The 27,631-nt window shown below is 47.1% G+C and overlaps 3 protein-coding genes across 4 annotated transcripts; 2 read left to right on the forward strand and 1 right to left on the reverse strand.

Moving 5' to 3' along the window:
- The first annotated feature begins 1,840 nt into the window (after positions 1 to 1,840).
- Positions 1,841 to 9,784, forward strand: prok2 (prokineticin 2). The gene is made up of 4 exons (XM_076015694.1): positions 1,841 to 1,944; positions 6,932 to 7,187; positions 8,490 to 8,615; positions 9,591 to 9,784. Exons 2-4 carry the CDS (start codon positions 7,026 to 7,028, stop codon positions 9,714 to 9,716), a joined length of 414 nt encoding a protein of 137 aa, XP_075871809.1. The 5' UTR covers positions 1,841 to 1,944; positions 6,932 to 7,025; the 3' UTR covers positions 9,717 to 9,784.
- Positions 9,785 to 11,603: 1,819 nt separating this feature from the next.
- gpr27 (G protein-coupled receptor 27) lies at positions 11,604 to 13,812 on the reverse strand. The gene has a single exon (XM_076015690.1). It carries the CDS (start codon positions 13,730 to 13,732, stop codon positions 12,548 to 12,550), a length of 1,185 nt encoding a protein of 394 aa, XP_075871805.1. The 5' UTR covers positions 13,733 to 13,812; the 3' UTR covers positions 11,604 to 12,547.
- A 261-nt stretch (positions 13,813 to 14,073) lies between these two features.
- Positions 14,074 to 24,285, forward strand: LOC142881412 (eukaryotic translation initiation factor 4E type 3-like). 2 transcript variants are annotated; one of them, XM_076015691.1, is made up of 8 exons: positions 14,074 to 14,182; positions 15,777 to 16,285; positions 18,721 to 18,793; positions 20,476 to 20,570; positions 21,191 to 21,251; positions 21,405 to 21,471; positions 22,320 to 22,475; positions 22,819 to 24,285. In XM_076015691.1, exons 2-8 carry the CDS (start codon positions 16,098 to 16,100, stop codon positions 22,863 to 22,865), a joined length of 687 nt encoding a protein of 228 aa, XP_075871806.1. In that variant the 5' UTR covers positions 14,074 to 14,182; positions 15,777 to 16,097; the 3' UTR covers positions 22,866 to 24,285. The 2 variants fall into 2 exon arrangements, with proteins under 2 accessions (XP_075871806.1, XP_075871807.1); XM_076015692.1 differs by having other exon boundaries at positions 14,091 to 14,178.
- The last annotated feature ends 3,346 nt before the right edge of the window (positions 24,286 to 27,631 follow it).

A 27,631-nucleotide genomic window follows, 5' to 3' on the forward strand; every position in this document is an offset into this window, starting at 1 on the left:
CTGTCAAAGGAAGACGGGCGGGGAGGGATGAAGCAGGAGGCGGGGCTTTCATCAGGGGGTTGGTTCTGAAGCCATGTGACTCATCTGTACAGCATCCACGATGACAAAGTATCAGGTAAAAAGTGTTTCCTCTGTCCCACATTCAGCCAATGGGACGGAACACCAGCCGCCAGATGCCTTGAATCCACTTTCTGTGGATTAATGACTGAATGAGAGCGTTTGTGGAAATGTGCACACGCTGCAGTTTTTTTTCACTGCATTTCTCCCGGCCTTCATAAATCTCTACGTGGTCATTTGCAGGTGCACGCGCTTGGTGGCGACTCCCTGCCGAAAGACGAGGCCGCCGCCGAATCGCTAATTAGCTGATTCCTACGTAAAGTCCCAGCTGTTGCCAGTCGAGGCTGGTGGAAGAGAAAACACGGAGGAAGAGAGCGGGATTTCACCAAGAGAGAGGGGCAGGGTCTCTGGCCCAGGAGGAAGATGTGGAGATGTTTGGTCTAAGAAACTGTAGGAGCACCAAGAAGAAAAGATGTAGAGTGGCGGAAAAACAGTGAAGCTGACCGCAGAGTGTGATGGAGTTTGAGCTGTTGGACCATCCAGCATCCATCCTTCGTCCATTCATCATCCATCCACCGTCCATCCATCTACCATCCATTCATCGTCCATCCACCGTCCATCCATCTACCATCCATTCATCGTCCATCCACCATCCAGCCATCCACCATCCATCCATCCATCATCCATTCATCATCCATCTATCCACTGTTCAGCCACCATCCACCATCCATCCATCATCCGTTCATTGTCCATCCACCATCCATCCATCCACCATCCATCCATCATCCGTTCATTGTCCATCCACCATCCATCCATCCATCATCCATTCATCATCCATCTATCCACTGTTCAGCCACCATCCATCCATCATCTGTCCATCAATTCATCATCCATCCATGATCTAACATCATCACCAATCCATCATCCATTTAATTATCCATCCATCGTCTATCGACCTATCCATCTCCCATCACTCATCCACCCATCACTCATCCATCCATCCACCCATCACTCATCCATCCATCCACTCATCCATCCACACACTCTGACTGCTCTCAGTGTTGCTGTGCTGCCCGAGCCTTTTACTTTTCACCTGAACCGTCTTTATATTAAGAAGTTGCTGATCTGTATTCAACCCTGCGTGTTTCAGGTGACCTTGCACCCGACCTCTATTAATGGAAATGTTCTGCTTTAATATCTCCTCTTTTTATTTATTTATTTATTTATTTTTAATTTAAAACACCTTCTTCCAGAATGAATTGGGAGTCTGACAGAGAATAAAAGGACTCGGCGGTGATCAGGGCTGCGGGGAAAACAGGTGAAAGGCGTCGGACCGTCTCGCTGCGCCCCCCCCTGCATAATGTATGTGACGTCCTTGTGCAGGGCGGAAATTGTCTTTCTAAAAATATTATAGTAGTGAGGGAGAAAATGTGTTTGAGTCAGCGGCAGACAGCCGTGCCAAGGCTTTACTCCTCCTGCATATTAATACCCATCTATGTTTTTTTATTTTTTATTTTTTAAATCTTGCTTATTGTTTAGTGAAACTACAAACCTCATTTTTTTCATCTTCACACCGTACTTGTAAAAAAAAAAAAAAAGACCTGTGATGTCTGAGACTGGAGCGTCTCTGTTGATTTGTCATCTGCACGTTGAAAAATATTTTTGTCTTCTTTGTCAGTTTTGAGCATTCATTTTCCTCACTGTGATTTTCCTGCTTTTCCCTCTCTGTGTTTGGATGGATGGAGGCTCGCATTCTTGCAGGTGATGGAGCTCCTGGAGCGAAGGCATTTCATCCTGAAGACGTCTTCAGTTTGTCCCTGATGGGGATCTTCACGGGGAAGAAGGAGCTGAAGAGGAACCGACATCTTGTGCATTTCACAGGGAATAGTAAGTCAACGAGCATCAAGCGAGAAAAATGTCACGCTTTTGTCAAACATTCGTGTGAGCAACAGCCAAACGACAGGTAGACTTCACACGGCGTTATGTTACACAGTTACACTGACATCTCGGGTGGGAAAACAAATGAGATAGAGCTGTGGCGCAAATATTATTCACACTCAGTGAGAAAAAATGTATGTATATACATCTATATATCTTTTTACAAGATGGCGTTGTGAGAGTGGCAGTGAGTTACAGCAGTAATGTCTTTGTAAATTTGCCCAATGTGGGATAAATAAAGGCATGTATACATATATATATATATATATATATATATATATATATATATATATATATATATATATATATAGTTGTCTGACTGATTTATGAGTCAGTCCGTCCACACACCTGTGATGGTTCTCCTGGCAGACGCTGGAGTGGAGTCTTCCCTCCCCAGAGGTCGCTGACCTCCGGCAGAACAGCCGCACGTCGCGTTCCCAGGAGGGATTGCAGATGTGTCGCACACGCGTCTCGTGATGGAATGTCAACCAGACAGACCTGCAGAGGCGTGACAACACGTCTTCATTTATCTTTGCCGGGATTTCCACTCGCTGGTTTTAAAATAAGGCTGTCAAACCTTGCGGGCACAATTAGCCTTCATTAGCGAGGTAGCGGGTCAGCTGAGACATCAGCCGCATCCTGGTACTTATAGAACTCAGCCAGCCGAGCGTGAGCAGCAGCAGCAGCAGCAGCAGGATAATTAAGCTCAGAAACTCGTCTGCATAATGAGAGCTCATTAATAATGCAGCACAATAGCTCCAGATAAAACATCGAAGCCATAAAGACTTGGGGCACTACATGGCGTCGCTGTCGGCCAAACCAATCACCATCAATAAATAAGGAGCCACGTGCACCCGCTGCGCACCAGTGTAGCGTGCACAAGGTCGAACCGAGACGGCGATGACCCGACCTGAGGGGAGGTCATGTGACCAGCGAAAGCTTGTGGAAAATCGAGTTTTGCTGTTTTTTTTTCCTCATTTAGCGCTCAGAACTCACTGAAATGACTGTGAGACGCATTTTTAGAGATTCAAGCTTAAAAAAAACAAGCAAACATGAGTGAAAAACATCATTTCCACTCTTATCTGACTGCTGCATGACTCAGAGTCCACATCAAATATAGCGCAGGTGGGGGAGGAGAGACATAATGTCAACAAAACAAAATGAGACGTTCGAGCTAAACTGGGCTCGGGCGACTTTGTGTGCCGAACCTTTTTGAAGTCGCACCAATGAAGTCAAAACACCCACCTGAGAACTCGTCGGCACCCTCGTACGACAATTAACGAACGGAGCGGCGACAACAAACACCTGCGGGTCTCTGAAGACTCTTAAATCACCGCCGTCTCTTCAAAGATAATGAGCATGTAAATATTTTTGGTCGCTTCCTTTTCCGACCTTAATGAGACACCTGGCCAGTGTGGCCGGGCTTGTTTACTTGTTTACATCGTTAAGGACGTCTTTGTCATCAGTCAGCATCTTTTCAAAAGTTAAAGCTTCACCTTTGTTCAAGAACAAAGTCTGCGACAAGCACAAGGTGTTTACATTCATTCTTCTTCTTCTTCTTCTTCTTCTTCTTCTTCTGGAGTCCAAGGGCAGACATGGATTGCTTCAGGAAGACAAAATGGTCATTTCACGTCACCTTGCTGATTGCTGATTTTTATTTTACTTTAGTGTGGTTTAGTTTTGTAGTTTTTTTTTCAGAGGATTTAAACCTTCAGGAGTTCAAAGCGAGATGGAACACTTTAATAATCAAGAGGAACCCGTTCAGGACGACATGAAAGAGCGGGAAGGACACGTAGTGTCTGACCTTGTGAAGGGAAATGTGAGATTGGAAGGAGCAATTTCTCTCCCACACCTGACGGCCAGCAGATGGGAACAGCAGAGAATAAAACACACAGGACATATTATCAAACTCTGGTTAAATTAGCTGGTTAGTCAATCTGAACAGTTGCCGGATTTGATCCCAAGATCCGAAGCAAGTCTGTATGTCTAAAGGGTTAAATACAGATCAGTAATTAGAAAGAAAAGCTTCTGTTTTCTTGTTTTCTGCTAAATGGGCAGAAAAACATGTTTTTCACCGCGTCCTTCGGTTTGCAGGAGCTCAGCTGCTCTTTTATGCTGCCAAGGACAATATTTATGATTTTCCTTTTTCAATGTTGCCGTCTAATGAAAGGGTCGCATTGAAAGGAATGTCAACCCCCGCCACCCCCCCCTTCCCACCCCCACCCCTATGGTTGGCTGGTGACTTCTAAAAGAAGCGAAAAGTGTCGTACTGTGGCTCTGTCAACTACCAGCCGACGGAAGCCTCTGGTTACCGGTCTGAATGGTCCGCGATCCATCTTGACAAGCTCTGAGGTGCGTTCAGCCTGCCAGAATACGGCGGAGAGGCGGAGGAGAAAGAGGCGGGGACTGCAGCCAGGCCTGGGTGGTGAGACAGGCAGGAGGTTTGCATGCTTGATCTGCAGCAGGGCTGTCACGAGACACCACAGTCTCAATGAAATCTGGATGAATGGGATTTCTCGAAGTGGGCAGCAGCACTGGGATCAGTTTGGTTCAGTCGCTGCTGACTAGCGTTGGACACACGAGACTCCGCCCACCGCGTGCCAAGTGCGGGGGACCCTACGACCAATAGGAGCCTTCACACTGTTGCCAACTGGCTCCACCAGTACAGCAGAAATCTGACGTTCACCCCAACGCCTTCCAAGTTATTGTCATTTGATATCATTATTTTATTATTATTTTCCAATTTTATTCTCTCTCTCTCTCTCTCTCTCTCTCTCTCTCTCTCTCTCTCTCTCACTCCCCATCTCTCTTTGGCCTCTTCCCCAGAAGGACGATGGAATTAAATCCAAAGGATTTGTGAAACATTGCATACGTTGCTGTCAGATTACCTTTGTGTCGAGGGTTTTCTGGAATCGCCTTGTAATCTTTTTAACATGCTGGGGGGGGGGTGAGGAGAAGCGCAGACATCACGCTCCATCCCTTTAATCTCCTCTTTTGGGGATTGTCCCAGTGGGGGGAGGAGGAGGAGGGGGGGGGATCAGGAGGGGGGAGGGGGAGGGGTTTCCAGCCAACATAAACTGAGGAATGGTGATTTTTCACCGCAAACAGCAGCAACATGATGTCACTGAGCGGCTGATCCTTTAATGCGGCGTCCTGGCAGAGAGAGCTGGACCATCACCAAGGACACAAAAACCCAACAACGACAGTGACTACACACACATAATCTGGTGGCATGTGTCCCTCTCACATGTTTGTGGGCGGAGGAGGGAGGAGGGGGGAGGGGGAGGGGCGAGGGGGCAGTGAGTGATTGACAGCCTCTCCGCCTGCGAGGTCCGACTCTCCCTCTCTCTCTCTCTCTCTCTCTCTCATCTCACTGAGTTGGGACGTGTGACAAACTCTGGCCCGCGGGCCAAATTTGGCCCACGGTGTGATTACATTAGGCCCGTCAGTATTTTATTGTAGTATTTGTAGTATAAGCGGCACACCACTAATACTACAAATCCCAGAATGCTGTGCTGGTATTTTGTCGCATCAATCAGAAAAGGAGGTTCGTTGAAGGATATCATTATTATTATTATTATTGTTGTTATTATTTCATTGGTTTATTGTTTATTGTATTAATGTTGGCCTTCAGCTTTGTCTGAGGTTTACATTTTTGCCCCCACTGTGTATTTGACAGCCCTGATGTGGAGGATGTCTGTCAGGTTGCCAGCGAGGCCTCCGTGGTTTCTGAATCATCATCAGAGCGGGACGGAGTCACTGTGCCGCCAGCGTGCAGCCATCACCTGCACCTGCAGCCTGGCACTGGCAAAAAGAAAGAAAGAAAAAGAAAACCATTTAATTCCACGGCTGCTTCAAATCAAGATTCCCACAATATTCCAGCAGCTGATATATCCAGCTTCATGCGTGCTCATTTCTTTATTTCTAAATAAACCATTCAGATTGGATCCAGTTTCATCCAAACTGGACAGAATTGACAAATTAAAAGGAACAGCCAGGTTCAGCCATTGGGACATTCTGAGCTGGGCTGAGCTGAGCTGAGCTGGAATGGACTGGACTGGACTGGACTGGGCTGGGATGAGCTGGACTGGAATGGACTGGGCTGGGCTGGGCTGGGATGAGCTGGGTTGGACTGGACTGGGCTGGACTGGACTGGGCTGGGATGAGCTGGGTTGGACTGGACTGAGCTGGACTAGACTAGGCTGGGATGAGCTTGACTGGACTGGAATGGACTAGACTAGACTGGACTGGACTGGACTGGGATGAGCTGGACTGGACTGAGCTGGACTGGACTGGCCTGGGATGAGCTGGGTTGGACTGGGCTGGGATGAGCTGGGTTGGACTGGGGGATCCAGGCTGACAGCTGATTGGACGGGTGGGCTGCTGTGTGGAGATCAGGAGGGAGGCTGAAGGAGGAAACAAGCGGAGGTGCAGCAGGTTCTTCCTGAACCTCCCGGGTCGAGACACCACCTGTCGTTGACGTCAGAGTGCAGAAGGATGAAAACCGTGACATCAGGCCGCAGCCCGCAGAGGCAGCGCGGTGGGATGCTAATGCCGTCGTAATTGAAAGCCGGCGGTTGTTGGTTGCGAGTCCTCCGCTTCTCGTGCGCTCTCGGCTTGTGATTATCAGCGCGATTGTGTGTGGGATTGAAAAGGAGGCCTATTCAAGGTGGCGGGCGGCCTTGGAGGTGTGAAAAGGGAAGGGAGGGGAAAAAAACACGTACGTTGGTTTGATCGTTCTGCTCTGATCATGTTTAGCATCTGCACAGAGGAATAAGAGAGGTCATTGTGGAGGGAAGAAAGAGCAAAATGTTCGAATTAAAGGCAGCGGTGGCGTCATTCTAACCTCACCTTGGCGTATTTATGAGGCGGCGCTGTTGTGAATGAGTCACAATCACTTTCTTTTTCTCTTTCTTTCTCTTTTTTTTGGCGGCAGACGGCGGGGTTGGCTTTATAAAGGTGGCCCAGCCCCTCCACGCCTCCAGTGTTCCCAGGCCGTTCCTCTGCTGCGTCAGTCACACGCGCTCCACATGCAGCCAGGTCTGGACTCTGCCGCCACGGCCGCGACATCATCACGCCGGAGCCTAGAGGGCGCCGGAGCACCGATACGGGTCTTCGTCATGAGGTCTTTCATCCTGACGCTCTTCTCCCTGCTGCTGGTGTCCAACGGCTCCTCGGCCGTCATCACCGGGGTGAGTTGGAGGCGGAACCCACCGCCGAGACTTGATTAGCACCAGTTAGCTTCACGTTGCCTCTGCTTTGGTCTTTAGACCAGGTTTTGCACTGAAATACTTGCATGATTTTCCTGTAAAATTCACATTTTAATCTAATGGAAGATACTGACTGATCACTAATACTGATTACTGATCATTACCTTCCTAAAGTAATGGCCTTAACAATTTTAATAATTATTCTTATTATTATAATTGTCATTGTTTTTATCATTAGTCGTAGTAGTAGTATTGCTTTGCCCAATTAATCTTCTCATGATGATTTGATTCAGCTTTTTGTGTTCTCTCAAGGTGTCGATATACAAATATTTAATCAGGACATGATCATTCAAAATTTGAGTGAAAAAAATCTTTTACCAATAAGTCACATTCATAATGTATAATTGCAAATATTTAAGAGCTGCTGCTCATCCTGTAATGAAGAAATGTTGGACAAAGATGAAAGCATGACAAATTTGTTACATTTGTTCGTCATGATAAATATTTTTCAAATGCAAACTGTCAGTCTTCTGAACTGGGGACGTTACAAAGGTCTCAAGTTTTGAAGGTTTTTAAGTGTGAAATGATGCGAGTCGATCCAACAATCACCAGCGGAGTCACAATCACGTCTGTCAGTGTTTGTTCTTCCATCGCCTGGAACCATGCACCCTTCAGACCGCCAGCCCCACCCCCCCGTCTGCATGAAGAAAATATTCATTTTTAATGTTTGTTTTTTTTTAAGTCTGCGTCATCTCCCAACCGAGTGACGGCTGTCACTCAGCCTCAGCATCGCCTGTCCTTCAGCACCGTGATGCTGCAGGACGTGACTGATGCTGCACGACGTCTGTTCAAACATCCTGTTAAGAGACTTTTTGTTCTGCACCAATCAATTCAATTAACGCGCAACTACGGCAGATTCCCACCAGTGTGGGATGGCAGCAGTTGCCACAGATTTAACCCCGGTCTCACCCCAGGAGTGGATGGACCTTGGCACTCCCGCCACCCTCAGTGCTGCATAAGTGCATCAGGAAAATGATGGATGGATTTTTTTTTTATCCTTTCAAAAGGTTTATTTCTTTTTTGCAATGCCATTTTTAGGGGGGAAAAAACATCACCAACCAGACCGCGTATATCTGTTCAATCACATGGAGATTTTTTGGGGGGGAGATTATGGAATTGAAAATGTTTATATGACAAAAATAAAGTAGTAATAATTTCAGTGTAATTATCCAAATAATGACATATAGTGTGTGTGTGTGTGTGTGTGTGTGTGTGCGTGTGTAGGCCTGTGAGAAGGACTCCCAGTGCGGAGGGGGCATGTGCTGTGCGGTGAGCCTGTGGATCCGCAGCCTACGCATGTGCACCCCCATGGGACAGGAAGGGAACGAGTGTCACCCCATGAGCCACACGGTGAGGATGCGGTTTAATGGGCGGGGTTTCTATTTCATGCAAACTTTGAAATTCCAGCGACAGGAAAAAATAAATAAATAAAACATTGGTTGCTTCCAATGCTTTGAATTTCTTTTACTGTGCGAAGCTCACTTTTACTAACAGTGATCTGCATCTCAGGGCTGTCAGTGAACTTGGACTTGGACTTGCTGCACTTTTCAGATAGGAAATAGACCCTTAGTGTGTGAGTAGTGTGAGACATTAGCTGCGTTTCCATTACAGTTTTTTGAAAAATAAAAGCGATATTTCTCAAATTTTTGACAAAGTACAATTGCAGTTTGCAGGTCTTTAGCCTTAATGGTGTGAAGCGCATGAATTGTAATTCTGGTAAAATCTTGTCCTGCGAGAATTACGATAATTCTCGGGGGTCGAATTCTCGTAAAATCTCGTCCCGCACGATTTTTTAGAGATTTTTGTTTGTTCACGATTGTTTGCTGTCCTGAATGGTTGTTCTATTTTTCTCTTTGATGGCTTGTCAAAAATATTCCGTCTCCTCCTTCGTCCAATCATCACGCGTCATTTTCACTTGAAGTGAACTGGTCACGTGACCCCGTACGTCACGTCTGCTGACGTGTAAATGCGAACAAAGTGTTTCCTTGACAGTTTTTGCGATATACCTCTACTATATCAATAGCGTCAAAACACTTTAGCCATATTTGAGAGGTTTTTCCAAGTTTACGCGTTTCCATCACCACTTTTTTATTGCCATATTTAGGTTTTGCGTAATTCTAGGGGTCATAGTAACGCAGCTACAGATTTTCCACAGACACTCTTCAAGCTAATGGCTAACGAGACGTTTCCCATAATGCCTCCTGGATCCGTGTCTGCTGCGTCGCATGGTGGCCTCGAGGGGCTCGCGATTGGCTGCTCCACAGAAGGGGTGACGAGTGGGAGGCGGAGTTTGTTACTAACCTGAAGGCATGTCCGTGTTGCCAGGTTCCTTTCTTCGGGAAGCGGCTCCACCACACCTGCCCGTGTCTGCCCAACCTGTCCTGCATCGCCGTGGAGGAGGGCCGCTCCAAATGCCTCTCGCCGTTCAAGTACCCGGACTACTACCTCTGAGGAGTCGCCCCGTGCTCTGACAATGTTGTATTTATTTACTTTGAATAAAGAGATATATTTAATAAGGGATCACCGCATCTCGTCGATGAGTGCGCTTTGTAAACTGAGGTTTTGAATCGCAGCTTTGCTGGCAAGCTGATGAAATATGAAACAGGAAGCCCAGACAACCGCTTCCTGTCTCCTCTAATGAGAGTGTCCATTGGCTGTTTTTTCAAATTTTCTTCCGACGTTCAATATTCATTCCTCCAGCAGCAGCTCTGAAAGTGGTCAAACGATTCCCCCGGGGCGTCTGCTCAGCTGGTTCGGGATGCTGCTGTCTGCTGTCGGGAAGCGTCGGGGAAATGACGCGAGACGGTTCGCCACCAGTGAGGAGACACACCGAGGGACACGACGCTGAATTTAACTTAAGCTGCGGGTTTAATAATCACAGCCACAATCTGCCGCGCGTGACAGTTTCTCGTCACGCTTCCGTGAGAGTGGGAGAGAGGAAAAAGGCAGTGAAGGCTGTGTTACCGCAGGAAGACAAGACGACGGTGGGACACTCTCACCTCGGCGGCGGCGCTTCATAACCGAAGATGAATCACTGTCACGCTGTGATTCACTCGACTCGACTATACTTAGATTCCGTCGAGCTATGGCTGACGTCGGCCGTGTGGATGTCTGTCTGTCTGTCTCTGCCGTCCGTCGAGCATCAAGTCTTCCACACAGGGAACACCAGGTGGAGCACACAGCAGGTCTTCTGGGTGTATCAAGATGTTCTTCCACGTGCCACCAGGGGCCAGAAGGATCAAACAAGAAGCAGGTTGTTGGCAAACATTGAGTTATCAGGAGAAACGACACCAACAATATCAACAACAGCAACCCGCTTTACTCAGGTCAAATCATCTTTATTTCAAAAACAGTGATCTGGCATTGTCATCCGTCATCCAAACGATATTTTAGGAGGCCGTCATGGTTCCTTCAGAAGACGCAAAGGTCAGAGAGGACTCAGCGGGGTGGAAACGATTCCTGTGTTTTCCCCCGAAGATGACACAGGAACTCCCCCAGCTGCACCTTCAGGCCAGGAGAACACGGGCAGGTGAGGCTGCTGGAGGTGTTCAGCAGTCACACCACACCAGTGTTGTGTAGGTGATCGCAGCCTCGTGAACTCCAGGCTATTCCGTAAGCTTACTTTCCTGAAGTCCTTTTTTTTTTTTTTTATCATGTATGCACATACACTCTACTTTGTCTGCAACTTCATTTTTCAATCTTAAAAAACAGAAACTTTAAAGGTCTCCAGAAAGCAGCTCATTTAGCCCTCTGTTTACAGCCTGGACATCCTCTAGAAAAAAAAAAAAGACACGTTAGGTTGGGCCTTCCACATGTTTGGACGGGCGACAAGGTGGAAAATGTTGCGTGCATCATAAGGGACCTTTAAAGTCTGTGTCAGAAATCGCAGTGAAAAAATGGGGTTACATCAATGAATTTCAGAAACGCTGATTTCCTTTTATGGAAATGTATAGAAAAAGGATCTTGTCCTACTTGAAAAAGTAAAAATCGAGAGATCTAGGTTTCTACGCGCATATATTAGGATTGTTTCTCAGTCTCTTTAGCAACGTGGAATGGCCAATTTCTGCAATAATGCTGAAAAGTGTGAAACCCAGTAACACGATGATGCTAATGTGTCTTTTCTGCAGCCCTGACAGGAAGGAAATATGGGACGGAAACGCGTTTGTGTTGGCTGCAGCCATTTCTTCTGTGGGGGAAGCTCTCAGCTATAAATAACGTCTCTTCCTACAAGGATGCTCGGCTAAAGAGCACGAAAGCATCCTCTGGAAAAAAAAAAAAAAAAAAAAAAAAAAAAAAAAAAGGATCAGGTGAGGACACGTCAAACACCAGGGGAGCCTCTCCCTCCGTTGATCATCCGTTTCCCATTTATTTACAAAGAAATACAAACAATGCAAACATCTTTTACGAAGCACCAAGTTGTTTTGCTGCATTATCACAGTCCAAATGTCCATGTTGTTCTGGTAAAAAGGACGGCGGGGGTGGGGGAGTGGGTCAGTGTATGTCCTGTATGGAGAGCAAACCCACCCACTTCTTCTCGACACCATCGGCCCCGTCAAAAACACGCAAACATTAGCGAACGTTATCTTCAAAGCAGGTCTTCAAACACAGGGGATGCTCGAGATCCTGAAATGTACACAATAATTTTGCTATTAGAAAAGAGGAGGGACGGGGGGACGGGAGGCTTTGCAATATTTTGTCGATGTAAAATCCTCCCATTGTTTTAAAAAATATACCGAGACGTGTGTCTCATTTGTGGTATCCAAAGTACTAAATACTGGAAACCAGGGTGTGGCACCAATCACATTATGAAATAGTCCCATGAGTTATACGTGTGTATTTCTCTGTCAGCATCACCAGTATGGAGAGAAAAAAAAAGGCAAACATCCCAATTGTTGCCCTTTTTTTTTTTTTCAGGAAACTTACAAATCAACAGCCACTGGGACCTTATTGTAGCTCGCCAATAGGGTCAAACAGTGGCAGGTTATCAGGTTAGCTGTGACCAGTGTCACTGAAAGGTGAACCAGGTAGAAGACCTCAGTGGGGATGAGTAGCGGTGGGATCATGGGTTTGATTGGGACCATGAGATAATAATGGAATATTTTCCACAATGTAAACTGAAGCGTACCCTCTGTCCCCAATCCCCTCGTAATGGATCCAATTCTAGACCAAACCCAACTCAAGACCTTCCAAATCCCCCCCCTTTAACAAGCACCGGCGCGCCCACATTCTGAGGCCGGTCTGTGATGTTTCTTTGGCAGCGTGTGTGAGGAGCGGCGGGCCCCTCAGATGACACAGTAGGGCTCGGTGGGCGTCCGGCTCCCCGGGCAGCAGCAGGGGAAGCAGGCCCGCAGCCGCAGCCGCAGCTCCTTGTTGAAGAGGAGGCTGATGATGGGGTTGGCGCCCGCCTGGGCGAAGCTCAGCCACACGGCGGCCGTCAGGTAGGGCGGCGGCACGGCGGCGCCCCGCACGAATATCCTCAGGTAGCAGGCGCCGATGTAGGGCGCCCAGAGGAGCAGGAAGGCCAGCGTGATCATGTAGTACATCCTGCCGATGCGCTTCTCCGTCTTGAACTCGTCCAGCACCAGCAACCGGCGGTTGGCCGGGTGGGCCGCCGCCTGCCGGATGCCCACCAGCGTGGGCGGCGTGGGGCCGCGGCCGAAGCCGGCGATCCAGTTGGCGGCCGCCTGGCCGGTGGCGCCGGGCCCGTGGAAGGTCCAGTTCTGGCTGACGGCGGGCACCAGCTGCGCCGGCTTCATCTTGCGGTGGTCGTAGACGAAGCACAGCATCTTGACGTAGACGGCGTGCGTGGCGCCCACCACGGCGGCCAGCATGAGCAGGAAGCCCAGCGTGTCGTTGGCCTTGACGTGGCGGTGCTCGAAGGTGCACTGCTCCTCCTCGCGCACAAACTTGTACGTGCCCACGTCGAAGACGGGCGGGAAGGCCATGGCGGCCGACAGCGTCCACGCCATGCACACCACGGCGGCGCACGTGCACACGTTCATGCGCTTGTGGTAGAAGCGGTGGTGCGCGATGGCCATGTAGCGCGTGACGCTCACGCACAGGAGCAGGAAGGCGACGTGGAAGCAGAAGAGCACCGACAGGAAGGCCAGCGCCTTGCAGCTGAGGGCGCCGTAGGGCCACGCCGAGCCGCCGCCCACCGACACCATGACGAAGGGGAAGCACACGGCCGAACGCAGCGCGTCGGCCACGCACAGGTCCAGCAGGAAGAAGTAGGGGGCCTTGTGCAGCGCGCTGTCCTTCAGCAGCAGCAGCGACAGCGACGCGTTGCCCAGCAGGCTGACGCCGGTGATCAGAGCCAGCGAGGCCAGCTTGACCGCGGACGCTGCCGACGCGTAGCTCTGCAGGGGCGACGGGCCGCCGTCGGCGCCGCCGTCGTCGCCGCCGCCGCTGCTGCTGTTCGCCATCGGAGGTGCTGTCGGCCCAGCAGGTGGCGCACGTCCCCGCATCAATTCATCCGGCGAGCGGTGGGATCCCCTTTTCGAGGCCGGAGGAGAGACTGAGACTGATGGTGGTGGAGTTGATGGAGGTAGGTAGATAGATAGATAGATAGATAAATAAATAAATAAATAAATAAATGAATAAATAAATATAAGGCTCAGACGCGGCGGCTCCACGCCGGATCGTCCATCCCGGCTCCCTCCCTTCTGCTCTGATTCAAAAGGCGACGGCGTTTAGAATTTCTTCCGTTTCTTCTTGTCTTTCATCTCACAAGGGAACGGCGCGGCGGCGAACGTCCGCGTCACCCCGGCTTGTATTCGAGAGACGCTTCGCTGCGGGTCGACGCTGGGCGGACCGGAGGCTCGCCGACAAACGCATCTCAACCTGCGGCGACGGCGAGGATCGAAGGTCCGTCTGGTGGCTGGAGGGCCGGAGGAAACACAGGCGGCGAAGAGTGCGTGCGTGCGTGCGTGCGTGCGTACCCACAATTTTTCCTATCTTCTTCTTCTTGGAAAAAAAAAAAGAAGCAGATTTTAATTTCGAGCACCAATTGTGGACGTGCTGCGTGCTGCTCGGAGGCGCGCAGAGTGCGGGAGCGCCGCTGTAGCTTCACCTTCTCTCTCTCTCTCTCTCTCTCTCTCTCTCTCTCTCCCTCTCTCCCTCTCTCTCTCTCTCTCACACACACACACACAAACACTTTCTCTCTTTAATTCACACATACACGCATTCATGCACAGTCACTTCACCGAACGTTGTATAATAATAATAATAATAATAATAATAATAATAATAATAATAATAATAATAATGTTTCCGTCATGTGACAGAGGTTGCCTCTGCTGTTGCTGTTGTGAGTCGCCAGCGCCCCCTAATGAAATTTTGGTTGCTACCCCACACACGCAAAAAAGATTCTCGTGGCGTCCACCTATGGATGAGGTTCTCTCAAACCATCCGATACTGATGATACGAACGAGTCAAGACTGAAGATGGTTTAATGAGATGATGCGTCACTCCAAGAAATAACACAATCTTTGGACTGTCGAGGTGCCAACATTCCCTACGATCTCGCTGATATTGCATGTTGGTCATTTAAACAGTGTATTCATGGTGTGCACATATGGACATGCACGTACATATTATATTTTATTGATGGACAAAGCAGTGAAATTCTGAGCTACAGTTTCTTGGGCTTAATTTCCTTTGAGTGTTTTTTCTGTGGCTGATGTGCCAGCTTGATGAAGTCCGCCTTTTGAAATTGACATTGTGGTTTACAGCATCAAAGCAGCCAAAAAGCAACATTTTTGTTTTGTTTCCTAATTAAAGTAAAATAAAATAAAATAAAATAAAATAAGGTATCGGGTAATATTGTGCAACAACGACAATATATGCAGATAAATTTAAATTCATGCTTCATCTGGCACATCCATCATCTCAAAAGACACGTGACGAATAACACAGCTTAAGGTTAAGTGGACAAAAATCAAAGAGCTGCAAATGAATGATAAGCATCCACGCAAATGTTGGCTGAGATATGTTGTATCACTCATCATTTCACTATTAGATTAGATTTAACTTCACTGTCATTGCATGCCACAGGTACAAGGTAGCGCATGACTACACAGTGGTGCAGATTGTGATTATTCCAGAAGAGAAGAGACGTGAGAGTATATAGCAAATGAAAATTAAAAAATAAAATAAAATTACAGATATGAACCTGTAGGTTATCTGATTTTTTATTTATTTTTTATTTTAACCTAATGTGTTTGTAAGTTTACAGTTTACAGTGATGGGCACTATAACATACTGTATTTTATTTATTTATTTATTTTTTAAGACTCTCTGCTTTTATACTTATTTTACGTAGTTCTGTGATCTGATTGTTTACTGTAATTTTACAGTATCAGTTTGGAAACCGTTTTCTTTTTCATCGTGTTCATTTTTGAAGCATGTACAGACAGTTCATACGGTAGGGATGCATTTGCGTTTGTGGTTATAATTTAAGCCTTTAACTCTCCTCCCTGACATGCCATACAATGTGTTTTATCTCTGCAGAACCCATTCATCCGAGCGCAATCGTCTTGCGTCGCCGAAAAATCGGCGGGAGAATGGGCGGAGACGGCGCCAGTTTCCGGTGCCCCGGATAACCGTCAGAGTGAGCCGTCGTGGCCTGGCCTCACATCTTTGGGACGGGCCAATCGCAACGTTTCTACTTGGCGACGCGCTGACGTCACTAGTCGGCAGGCGGAAAAGCGGCAGTGTATTTTGTGAGGCAGCAGCAGCAGCAGTAGCAGCGAAAGATAAAGACAAACCGGGAGTCTTGAGCTCCGAGCAGCGGCGGGTATTCCCACACACATTGGCCTTCATCCCGCGGTGATGGCGGTCCCTGCCGGTCACACGGACCTCCAGGTGGACAACAGGGGCGGACAGACGACGGTCACCCCCGGGGACGACATTGACATCGACGAGCAGGAGTTGGACAACATCACAAAGAAGCACCGGGGCGAGGAGGCGGCCGCCGCCTCGCTGCCCCTGCACTCACCGTGGACCTTCTGGCTGGACAGGTAGGGCTCGTCCCCGCTCTCGGGGCACGCGCGGACCCGGTGTTTGTGTCCCGACTGGCTTCCGATTGGACTGGTTTCCATTGCCGAGCAGCTGCAGATGTGCGTCGGCAGATTCCACACAAATTCACACGCGTGCTCAACGTATTACCTGCGATTTTCAAGTCACAGCCCACATCTAACCACAGCGAACACGCGTCTGGAAGTGAGCGTTACGAACGAGTGACATTTTAAAACAAGTGAAAATAAAGGAAACAATATGAGATATCACTTCACATCGTATATCACCTGTCTACCTCCGAGACTCGCGGCAAGCGCGGCTTTCCTGGGGTAACCAGTAAGTGACGTCAGCACCAGGTCACATTTTTTTTTATTTTTTTTTTTTTATGTGGGCTGCCTGCGACAAGGCAACCAGTTAAATCAGAAACCAGTTGGACTGTAACACCGGCGGCCTGGAGTGATGGTGGAAGGCCACGGCTTCCCCCCCCCCGCACCACCACCAACAACAACCCCCCTCCCCCCCACCCGGTCCCAGGCCTCCAGCAGAACACATAGCGGGCTTTGGCAAAGTGTTTGCTTGTGTCCCTCTCCCCCCTCCTCCTCCTCCTCCTCCGCCGCACAACATTGTGTAACCGTGGTGCTCCCACTCCTCGGAAATCACGTCCGTGGGAACTGTCAATCAACCGGGAAGCGACGCGCAGCAGCGGGACTCGCTAGCCGCGTTAGCTCTGTTTACAAAGTAGTAGTGGTGGTGGAAGAAACGCGTCTTCTGTTCGCCTCGGTGTCGCTGTGCACTGTGTGTGTGTGCACTTGTTGCCACGGTGCACGACCACTCGAGTCCCCGCACACTTGTTTTCCTGCGGGATTGTCGCTCTGCCATTGTTTTGGCCTCGCGGTAACGGCGCGTCGACTCTCGCGTGTCGTATTACATCAAGGAAGTGGGACGTTAAAATTCGAATATTGGGTCGAGTTCACTTTTACCGGCGTTCGAGCAGCGGTCTCCCGGCGGTGATCTGTCAGTAGAGCGTCCAGAGGTGCGGAGAGTCCCCGTGAGCGTTAAAATAACGACTGTGTGTGTGTGTGTGTGTGTGTGTACGTGTGTGCGGTCGTCTGTTTGTGACGTCACAAAGGGCACCGACACATCACACTAATAGCTCTCTAATGCAGTGGTTCTCAACTGGTGGGAGTCTCGGGACCCACATTTCTTCCCCTCAAATTTACTCCGCAAGATTGAAACCGCCGGCCCACTTTCTGTCATGTCCAGGAAATAAATGATTGAAATGATTGAATTGAATTGAATTGAATTGAGTGTCCTGCAAGATAAATGGCCAACTTTTTTTTTTTTTTTTAGAAATGTATATATTTTAAAATCCCCTTTGCCCACGAAGCTGCGACCCAGTCGAAACAGCCCTGCCACCCCTAACTGGGAGCTAAAAACCCAACTGGAGGCTGTAAACAAGGGGCTCAATGTCCTGTGACATCACAAGGGGCTGTCGGCACTGATTTTCCTGAAAAGTGGATCGACTGGATACAGAGAAGGTTCCCGACAGAAACGAAACAACAACAAAAAAAAAAAAAAAAAAAAAAAAAAAAATCCAACTGTGGACCTTTTTTTTTGTCGCCATTTACATTTCTTGTCAGTGATTAACAGCGTTTGCACCACAGGGTTTCTGAACCTTCCTGACCTCCTCCAGTCATGTGAACGTGTTACAGCCGCAACCCTGCCAGGCAGGAAAAAGAAGAGGATCAGGATCCTGCATGCTGTCTCACGTTCCGGCTGAACAGTGGGACACTAGCATGCGTTTCCATTACCGCTAGAGTAGCGCAAAACCGGAATATCGCACTGGAAGGCTGGCGATGGAAACGGCTAAACTCGGGAAAAACCTCTCGAGTGTGGCTAAAAGGTTTCGAGGCTCTCGTGAGGTGGTTTTTCCAGACGTATCCATGTAGAGGTGTATCGCGAAAGTCTCATGGAAACACTTTTTTTTGGGGGGGGGATTTACACGTCAGCGGACGTGACGTACGGGGTCACATGACCAGTTCACTTCAAGTTAAAATGGTGCGTTGTGATTGGACGGAGGAGGAGACGGAATATTTTTTTCCAAGTCATCAAAGATTACGTATACGCTTCACGCCATTCAGTGGAAACGCCTGCAAATCGCAACTGTACTTTTGTTGAAATTTTTAGAAATATGTCTTTTATTTTGTCACGGAAACGCAGCTGGTGACCAGTGTGTGAAACCTGTACGCTTCCAAAAACGCTGCAGTGGCCCAGCCAGTTTTCACACAGTGTGCATCACTTCCAGCCTCGTCAGCTGTTACTCAGCTCAGGCACTCCCTCACAGGAAACACATGAGCTGACGTGCACGCAGGAGGAGCCTTGTCCACGTCTGCACGTGAGCTGAAAGTCTTGTCTCCCTCTGGTGTTATTGCTGCAGGTCCCTACCTGGTACGACAGCTGCAGAATGTGAGTCCAACCTGAAGAAGATCTACACTGTGCAAAGTGTGCAGGTGAGTTTTCTTTCTTCCCTTCAGATTAGGGCTGGGCGATTTTGATCAAAAATAAAATCCAGATTTTTTTTTTTTCTCTCTGAAAACTCCATTTTCGATTTCAGGAAAAATAATAATAGCAGGTAGTGGTGAGGGCAGCAAACAGAATCACTTCCTGGTTTTAACACCTGCTGTGGCTAGCTAGTGCCAGTAAACATAGGTAGCCAGTTAACGGCTTCTCGGAGGGGGGGGGATTACGGTACCCAAGACGCGCCAACCCGGAAGCATGAAAGAGAAAAATCGATTTTCCTCGACTTAACATCGTTACGACTACAAAAAAAAAAAAAAAATCAGATTTCGATTTAAAATCGATGAATCGCACAGCCCTACTTCAGATAACACAAAAACGGAAAGTGACGGGGATGCGAAGAAAGGAGTGCAGAGAGATTGAACGCTGTATGTGAGCTGAGAGCAGGAGAGGAGAGAAGCTAACCAGCAGTTCAGTCAGCTCTGCGGCGCCCCCTCTGGTGAATGTCGGTAGTGCAGTGGGTGATGGCGCTCTGTGTCCTCTTGGTTGTGGGGTGAACTCTTGACCCACAACAAGCTGGCTGGTGTTTAACTATAGTGTGTCCAAAAGTCATTCAGCAGTCAGGTTTACTCTGGCTGGAGCTCTGCTTCTGTACCCCTGCACAAAAATAAAATCCCAAAATTTTTTTTTTCTCTGAAAACTTGATTTTCGATTTCGAGTTTTTTGGTAAAACTACAAAAGACAATGAAATAACTGATTTCAAATATTTTATCTTTATTTATTTTATTTATTTATTTATTTATTTTTAAAAGAAAAATAGCAAATGAATGTTCCTATGGGAATGAAGTACAATTGAAAGATACAGTAAATCCTCCCGGGCTTTGGTAAAGCCACAACATTTACAGTCTTCTTCTCCCTTGGGATTAATGCTGACTGACACTTGTTTCTATTGAGCTCTTTTTTTGTCGTGATTGTTTACTGGATTTATTAAGATTTGATGTTTGTAGTTATCTTTATTACTGTGGCCTCTGGGAGGAGCTGCTGCTACTTTGGCCCGCCCTAAAAATAAACTCTGAGCAACTAAAACATATTGTAGTCTATTTTCCTTTTCTGTTTTTCTTTCTAGGGCCCTGTGACATTTGCTTTGGTTTTTATTTTCTTTGCTCACAACTAAACGTTTTTATTCAGCAGTTTGTTGAATTGGCGACGCTGCAGATCATGCGGCTTTGTTCTATTTATAGTTGCAATAACAGTTCTTATCTGAACTGAGTGAACTGAAGAGTCATTGTGACGCTGTTGACTGTGGATTTGATGACCTCATGGCTTTTTATTTTTTAGCATATACCTGTTGCTGCTGTTACTGCTGCTGCTACTGCTGCTGTTTCACTTGTGTTTGTACTCGTTGTGCTTCATTTGCACGTTTTGCAGGCTTTTACAAACATATGAAGTGAAACTAGACAAATATGTTCATTTATTCTGAATAAAAGTTTTTGCGACGCTGCAGCTTAAGTTGAAGAACAAAAACCAAAACCGGATAAATGGCTGCTTGGTTGAGCAACATTGTTAGAGAAGCAAAAGAGAACCTTGAGAACAGCTCAACACCTGATTGAACCGCGTCGCAGTTGTTTGTGTTACTGCTGCGGGTTTTCAAAGTGTCTCCTGTCGCTGTGTGCAGTTGTTCTGGAGCGTCTACAACAACATCCCGCCGGTCACGGCGCTGCCTTTGAGATGCAGCTACCACCTGATGCGAGGAGAACGGCGGCCCCTCTGGTGAGTCGCTCAGGGAGCCACGGGATCCGGTGGCCTTCCAGTGACGGCACGTTGTGAGGAGTGGCGAGCAGCGCGCTTTGACGTTCTGCTGGGTCTTGGTTAGACGTCCAACGTGTGAGATGTTGCGTCTGGGAGGTTCAAACTAAGAGAAAACCTCACTGTTCCTCACCGTGCACTTTCAGCAGGAGTTCATAGTTAAAAGACAGAGTCGACAAAAAGCTTTCTGTTTTGTTTTTTGTTAAAGAATGTAATTTTTAAGATTCTGTTGAAATCCATATCAATGATTTTTCTTTTCCACCCTGAATTCATTGGCAGTGAACATGTTCAAGGTATCTCAGAGACTCTCATCCCTCCTGTTGAAGCATTATTCCCTTCTTTGGCTGTGAGGACTTGTGTCAGTTTTGTTTTTCCAAGTGGCTGACGTAGTGAACACTATGAACCAGCAGGGGGCAGTATTGCACCAAGAATCATATACACACATGATTTTAAAAAAAAGAAAAAAAGGTCCTGCGTCAGGATGTCCTGCTGGGTTACCAAAACTCAGCTGCAGTCCAGGTCAACAAACAAACAAACAAACAAACAAACAAAGCAAACAGTCTGACAACCATCTGCTCACACAGGGAGGAAGAGAGCAACGCCCGGGGCGGAGTGTGGAAGATGAAAGTTCCTAAAGAGAGCACCGTAGGTGGTCGACCTCTCACTCTAACCACTCACTCGCTCGCTCACTCACTCACTCACTCACTCACTCACTCACTCACTCACTCACTCACTCACTCACTCACTCACTCACTCACTCACTTACTTGCAGGAATTAAAAGGCTGTTTCTCTTTCAGGCAGTGGTGTGGAAGGAGCTGCTGCTGGCCACCATCGGCGAGCAGTTTGCAGATTACTGCGCATCAGGTGAGATCCTCTTTTCTTTTTTTTTCTTCTTTTTTTTTTTTAACACCCCCAATTTACACCAGAAGCGTTTAGTGCGCTGGCTCGCAGGATCATGCGAGGAAGACCCAGGTAGTTTTGCATGTATTTAAAGAAAGCAACAGTGAAGCAAAAACTCCTTTGCCTGACCCAACTGTGTCGTTAAGTATCGCTGTGTGCAAAAAAGAAAAATGATCATAAACTAAACTGCTGGTATCACACAAAAGGTATTTAAAGAACTGGCGGGTGTTTTACCAGAGCAGCTGGGCTTCACGCTTCTGCGTCGCTCCTGCTGGGAACCTGCACGCTGACTTGAATGGCCGCGGTCTGCTGCAGAGCCGCCAACGAGCCGCAGAAGCTTTTGGTGCGAATTGGGGGTCACGGCAAGAAGGTTGCGGGTTCGATTCCGGGGGCCTGGGACCTTTCTGTGTGTGTCTGCTGGGTTCTCTCCAGGTTCTCCAGCTTCCTCACACAGTCCAAAAACACGCATGTGAGGTGAAGTGGGAACTCTAGTGTGTGTGTGTGTGTGTGTGTGTGTGTGTGTGTGTGTGTGTGTGTGTGTGTGTGTGTGTGTGTGTGTGTGTGTGTGTGTGTGTGTGTGTGCAAATGGTTGTTTGTGACCCTGCGATGAAGTGGTGACCTTCAACCAATGACAGCTGGGAGAGGCTCCAGCAGACCCCCCCCACACTCCTGAGTGCAGGACAAAGCAGGGTGGATTGGACGGATGGATGGATGGATGGACGGATGAATGGATGGATGGACGGACGCTACAAGCCAGGCGTTTGCATTCAGGGCAGCGTTTGTGTTGAGCGGCTGCTGTTTTTCTCTCCCAGACGACGAGGTGGTGGGCGTCAGCGTGAGCGTGCGAGACCGCGAGGACGTGGTGCAGGTGTGGAACAAAGACGCGTCTCTGGCCAACGAAGCCAGCGTCCTGGGGAAGGTCTACAAGCTCCTGCCAGACACCTCTTTTAAAGCAGTTTTTTATAAGCGTGAGTTTCCTGGCTTACTTTCTTCAGAGCTTTGATTTAATTTTTTTTTTTTGCTTGTATTTGATTGTTGCATTGCAGGCTGCAGTGAACTTTATCCGTGGATTATCCAGATTATAGCGGGATGCAAAGGGTTGTTACATTTGTCATCCTCGCCTGTGACCTCGCGGTACCTTTGATGAATCCAAGCTTTTGTTGCAATGTATCACAATGTATCAGAGTTTTATTCTCATGCTTTGTCTGAGCTGTGTTTTGAAACTGGATTCACAAAAGCTCCCGAGTGCGCCGTTACTCACAGCGCAGGTCCTGAAGACTTCCTCAACCTCTTCCCCTCTTGTCTTTTCAGCTCACATGGATCATCACGCCTTTGAAGGGGGACGCTCAAGACATTAGTTTGTGATGCACTTTGACCCTTTGACCTTTGAAATGAACTCTGCCCCCGGCTCCTCGGAGACGGGCGCCTGTCCACAAACCTCAGCGAGAGCGGTATTTAGGAGGAAGCCCATCGATTCTATATTTTTATAACTTGTATGGACTGACGCCTCGTTCGCTCCAACCATCTGGACTCTGCACAGAACGCCCGCCGTAAAAAAAAAACAAAAAAAACACAAACACAAATAATCCCAAACCTTTCAGCTCACGTTGTTTCTGACTCCCTGCTGCACTGAGCAGCACTGTCGCAGGCCAGTTCACTGCACGGACCTCCCCAACGAACCCCCCAGGTTTAGAGGTGTGTGTGTGTGTGTGTGTGTGTGTGTGTGTGTGTGTGTGTGTGTGTGTGTGTGTGTGTGTGTGTGTGTGTGTGTGTGTGTGTGTGTGTGTGTGTGTGTGTGTGTGTGTGTGTGTGTGTGTGTGTGTGTGTGTGTGTGTGTGTGTGGGGCGTTTTCAGTGCCAAAGCACCTTTTTCTCTGCTCTGTTTGTACTCCACTAGTGTTTTTATTCATGTTTACATCCTTTACTTTGACTAAAAGGACCTTGGTTTTTAATTTTTGATGAAGATGTCATTTCTTTTAAGTCCCGCAGCAACAAATAATGACACGAGTCATTGTTAAAACGCTAAAAGTGATACATTGTGGTGGGGGGGAAAGGGAGAAATGCGAGGTGGTCTCAGAGGATGTGTTGTCCCTTTGTGACATCAAAAATGCTCCAGAACTGTGAATTGCTGCGCACTCTTTCTGACAAGAGGAGCAGCAGCAGCAGCAGCAGCAGCAGCAGCAGCAGCAGCAGAAGAAGAAGGACAGAGCGGTTTCTTCCACCTGCAGGATGGAGACACCTACTATTGAATTTAGGCATCGTGTCAGACCTTCACAATGTATTCATTTTCTCTGCATGGGGTGATGCGTTGTCATCTCATTTCCCTGATTGGCCTTGTGTGTCAGACGAAACCTGCTCCACCCTTTGCCTTCTCTTAAAACAAGAGAGATGATGATGATGAGGTCACACAGGTCAACATTGTGTGCAAAAATTGCCAGTACAAGATGTTCAATATTTACTATGTAGTAAATGTCCGATGAGACACGAGGAGTTGAGTCGGCCTCGGCTGCCGCTTCACAGCACCGACGCCCAGAATGATGAATTCCGCCACTATTTATAGAAAACTAGCAACATATTTTTCTAACCTTTGGCTGACTGACGATGTAAAAAAAAAAAAAAAACCCTGCAAACTGAATCCTTGATGTGTTCTTGTGGCACAGACACTCCCATAGACCAACTTCAGACTGGGCAACATTGTGGCAATATTTTCTTTGTAATCATGAGTTGTTTTTTTTTTGCAATGTCACGAACCAAGTCAATAAAATAGCAACGGAAACTACGGTCGGTTTGCTCTTTGTGATAAGGCTTCACACTGTGTTCTCCGGAATTTAGGAATCCACAGACTTCTGTGGTGGGAGTTTTCGGAACCGTCTGTCTTGAAAGCTCTCTGATTAAACAGGTTTTGTGCTCTCTTTGATGCCAACTCTGAGTCACTCTGATGTTTCACCTTTTCATGGTTTAGTTTCAAAGCTCACTTTTGGTCTAATGGAGAGCAGAAACAGGCTTCAGGACACATGCTTAACAATGCAACTCATTGGAAATATTAGACTTGACAATTTTGGAATTTTAAAAGGCAAGTGTCATCAATAAAACGTTATATTTTTTTTAGTTGTATCGTATAAGGAAACAATCAATTATCAGCACCACGATACACACACAATGTTCCAGTTGAAGCAGTTGGATATGCTGAACTGCCAAACCCACAGCGCCGCAGATTTGAGTCATTTCCTGTGAAATTATAATTCTTGTGACAAAGAAAAGGCCTGTAAATAATCAAACTAATTGGCACATATTAATTTGTTTTTTCTTTTCATGCAATTTTTTTTTTTTTTTTACATTAAAATTGCCTTTGGAATGCTCTTGTTTATTTTTCTTATTCGCAAGAAAGGAAAAAAAACAACAACTTTTTGCAGCCGCGGTAGTTGAGAAATAACTCGGCCCTTTAATTTCCTCCCCAGACTGATTTGAAAGTTCCTTGCTGCTCATTATCTCCGCAGCTAACACACCAGTCCTCCGAATGCCGCTGGCCCCTAGCAGTCAGGGAAAAAAACAAAAAAAAAAACAAAAGCCATCCGCCACCCTTTGGGAGTGGAGAGGAGCCCTTATTCATTTGCTTAATTACCTAATTAACAGAGAGCTAATTACTTTGTTGTGTGCACACGCGTGTGTGGAGAGGCTCTTATGTAACTGATAGTGATCCTCAATTAATTTGTAGCTACACTCCATCAAGTCGGGGGCCTTAATCCGGGCGACACATCGCCGCCGTGTCACTGGCAAAACGGGATAATAAATTCACACGCCACCCGACACTCGGCTGCCGAGGGCGCCGCTGAGCTCACGCATCTGGTATTGACATGCAGATCGAGCCCGCAGACGGATAAGGAAAGCCGGGATTATTAGTCTACAAGAGGCCGGGCGTTTGTTGTTTTCTCGTTAATTACCCCCAGACAATCATGTTTACAGTGTAATGCAAAAAGGGGGGGGGGGGAGCACTAATCCCATGAAAGACTTGTCAGCCGCTCTAGGTATTCAAATCATCCACCCCATTTGTGGGCGCTCTTTTTTTTTTTTTACAATTGAAATAATAAGATTAGCATCAAGGTTCAAGAGTTTAAATCTCGCAAGTCAAGATTTTTTTTTGCTTTGGTGTTTTTTAATTAAGAGCTTTGGATGTTGTCGGGCTGAGGCTGCATATTTTTGTGAGTTGTGTTGCGTTATATTGTGTTGCGTGCGGCGTGCCGTATGACCCGCTCGGAGAGTTTGAACTTGACTCTGCGGCTTTGAACTCTTATCAGCTAAATGATTCAGAAGATGCTGGCATGTAGCCGTGGCTTCACGGGTGCCGAGGTCGCTGACACTGAAACATGCACAAACTGTGTGTGTCTGCACAACTTTAGGTTACTCACTGCAACACAGTGCTTTTTATGAAAATGAAATTTGAGTTTGTGTAGTTTTCCCCTCCGCCCCCACGCCACACACACACACACAAGCACACACACACACACACACACACACACACACACACACACACACACACACAAAGAGGGCTCGATCGAGAGTGAGAGAAATCTTATTTTTAAATTAAAACAAAACTATTTTCTGAATGTCTCGTAACCTGTGACACATTCCTGATATCTCCTCAGTTCCGAGACTTTCCATGAATATCAATTTAAAGTTTGAGTTTAAATTGCATTTGTTGTGTTTTTAATGCATCGACAATGCATTAAAAACAACATATTGACGGTTGGGAAGCAGTATGGATGTGAGTCATTAATAATTTAAATCCCACTGCCTACTTATCAACCTACATCATGCAGCGGCATGGCAACATGCTCCAGTAATGAAGAAGAAGAAGAAGGAGAAGAAGAAGAAAAAGAAGAAGAAGAAGGAGAAGAAGAAGAGGCCTTTATTATTCCCACGTTGGGTAAATTATCATTTTCCAGCAACGATACAGTAGAAAATAATAGAGATTATATTGATCATAAAGAAATAAAATAAAATAATTTATAGACAAAGAAGGAGCAAGTAAGATATTCACATTAGATTGACTGTCATGAGCTTTGTCTGGAGATTAAGAATCCTTGCACAATTGAATTTTGCATGACGATGCAATTCGCCTGTGGTCAGGTGTTGTTGACATTCACAAGTGCACAATAAAGGCTCATATGTGACAGGTTGTACCAATAACATTCTAAAAACTTACTGTGTGTAATTTGTGCTTTAAAAAAAGCATTTCTCTGCACACCCCTGCAATCAAGTGTGCAGTGTTTGTTCCCCCCCCCCCCCCCGCCGCCCCCCTTGACGTGCAGGTAACAGGAAGCAGTGGGCAACGTTGCGTTTTCCTGTTTCCTCATTTTGTCTTTGTCTCCGTGAAAAAGTTTGAAAAGGTAATCACACGCCGTCACAGTGCGTCCGACTTGCAGCTACATTCAGAACAACTGAATTTCATGACGTCTCTGTACAAACTGGATCATCCACGCATCCAAATTTGAGAGATTTTGGAGCCTCTCATTTGTCAACTGTGCAACGTCCGTGCCCACAGAGAGACAAAACACCCTGAATTGAATGCAAACGTGATGATAGTTTCACCAGGGGACTGCATTATTTTAAAAGCAACATAAATTGTACTGAGTTTTTTTTTTTTTTTTCATGTAAAATCATGTTGCAGCATGGTCAGAGGGTGGTGCTCTCTACCAAGGAACAGGCTTTCCTTTGCAGGTCTGGAAGCTGCTTCCCTCCTCCCAGATGCAGCTGTGATAAAGGTCACTGGTGTCAAAGCGAACACCTCGGACCTCTGTCATGGAAGGCTGTAAAATTAAACGAATCGTGTTTCCTTTAATCCACGAATGAATATGAATGTGGCTGTGTGTTGTTGTGAACCAGTCTGCTCACTCGAGAATCAAAATGTAGTTTCCAGTCGTCCGGAGCGAGTTGAGATCTTTGATTTGATGGCAGTTAACGATGCAATTTTATTTGACCATTTTTGGTTCCGTCATGTAAAAATGTTCATGAAAATAAAGTTGTGCACATGGGAATATTATGAGGACATAAAATATTCAGAGCAAATAGAAAGCAAACAAAACAGTAATTAAACCTGCACCTCTGTGTTGATTTTAAAACGTTTG

The sequence above is a fragment of the Nelusetta ayraudi genome, unplaced genomic scaffold, assembly GCF_046127955.1.
Source record: "Nelusetta ayraudi isolate G7.1 ecotype Tasmania unplaced genomic scaffold, CSIRO-AGI_Nayr_v1 ptg000193l, whole genome shotgun sequence".
Classification (NCBI taxonomy): domain Eukaryota; kingdom Metazoa; phylum Chordata; class Actinopteri; order Tetraodontiformes; family Monacanthidae; genus Nelusetta; species Nelusetta ayraudi.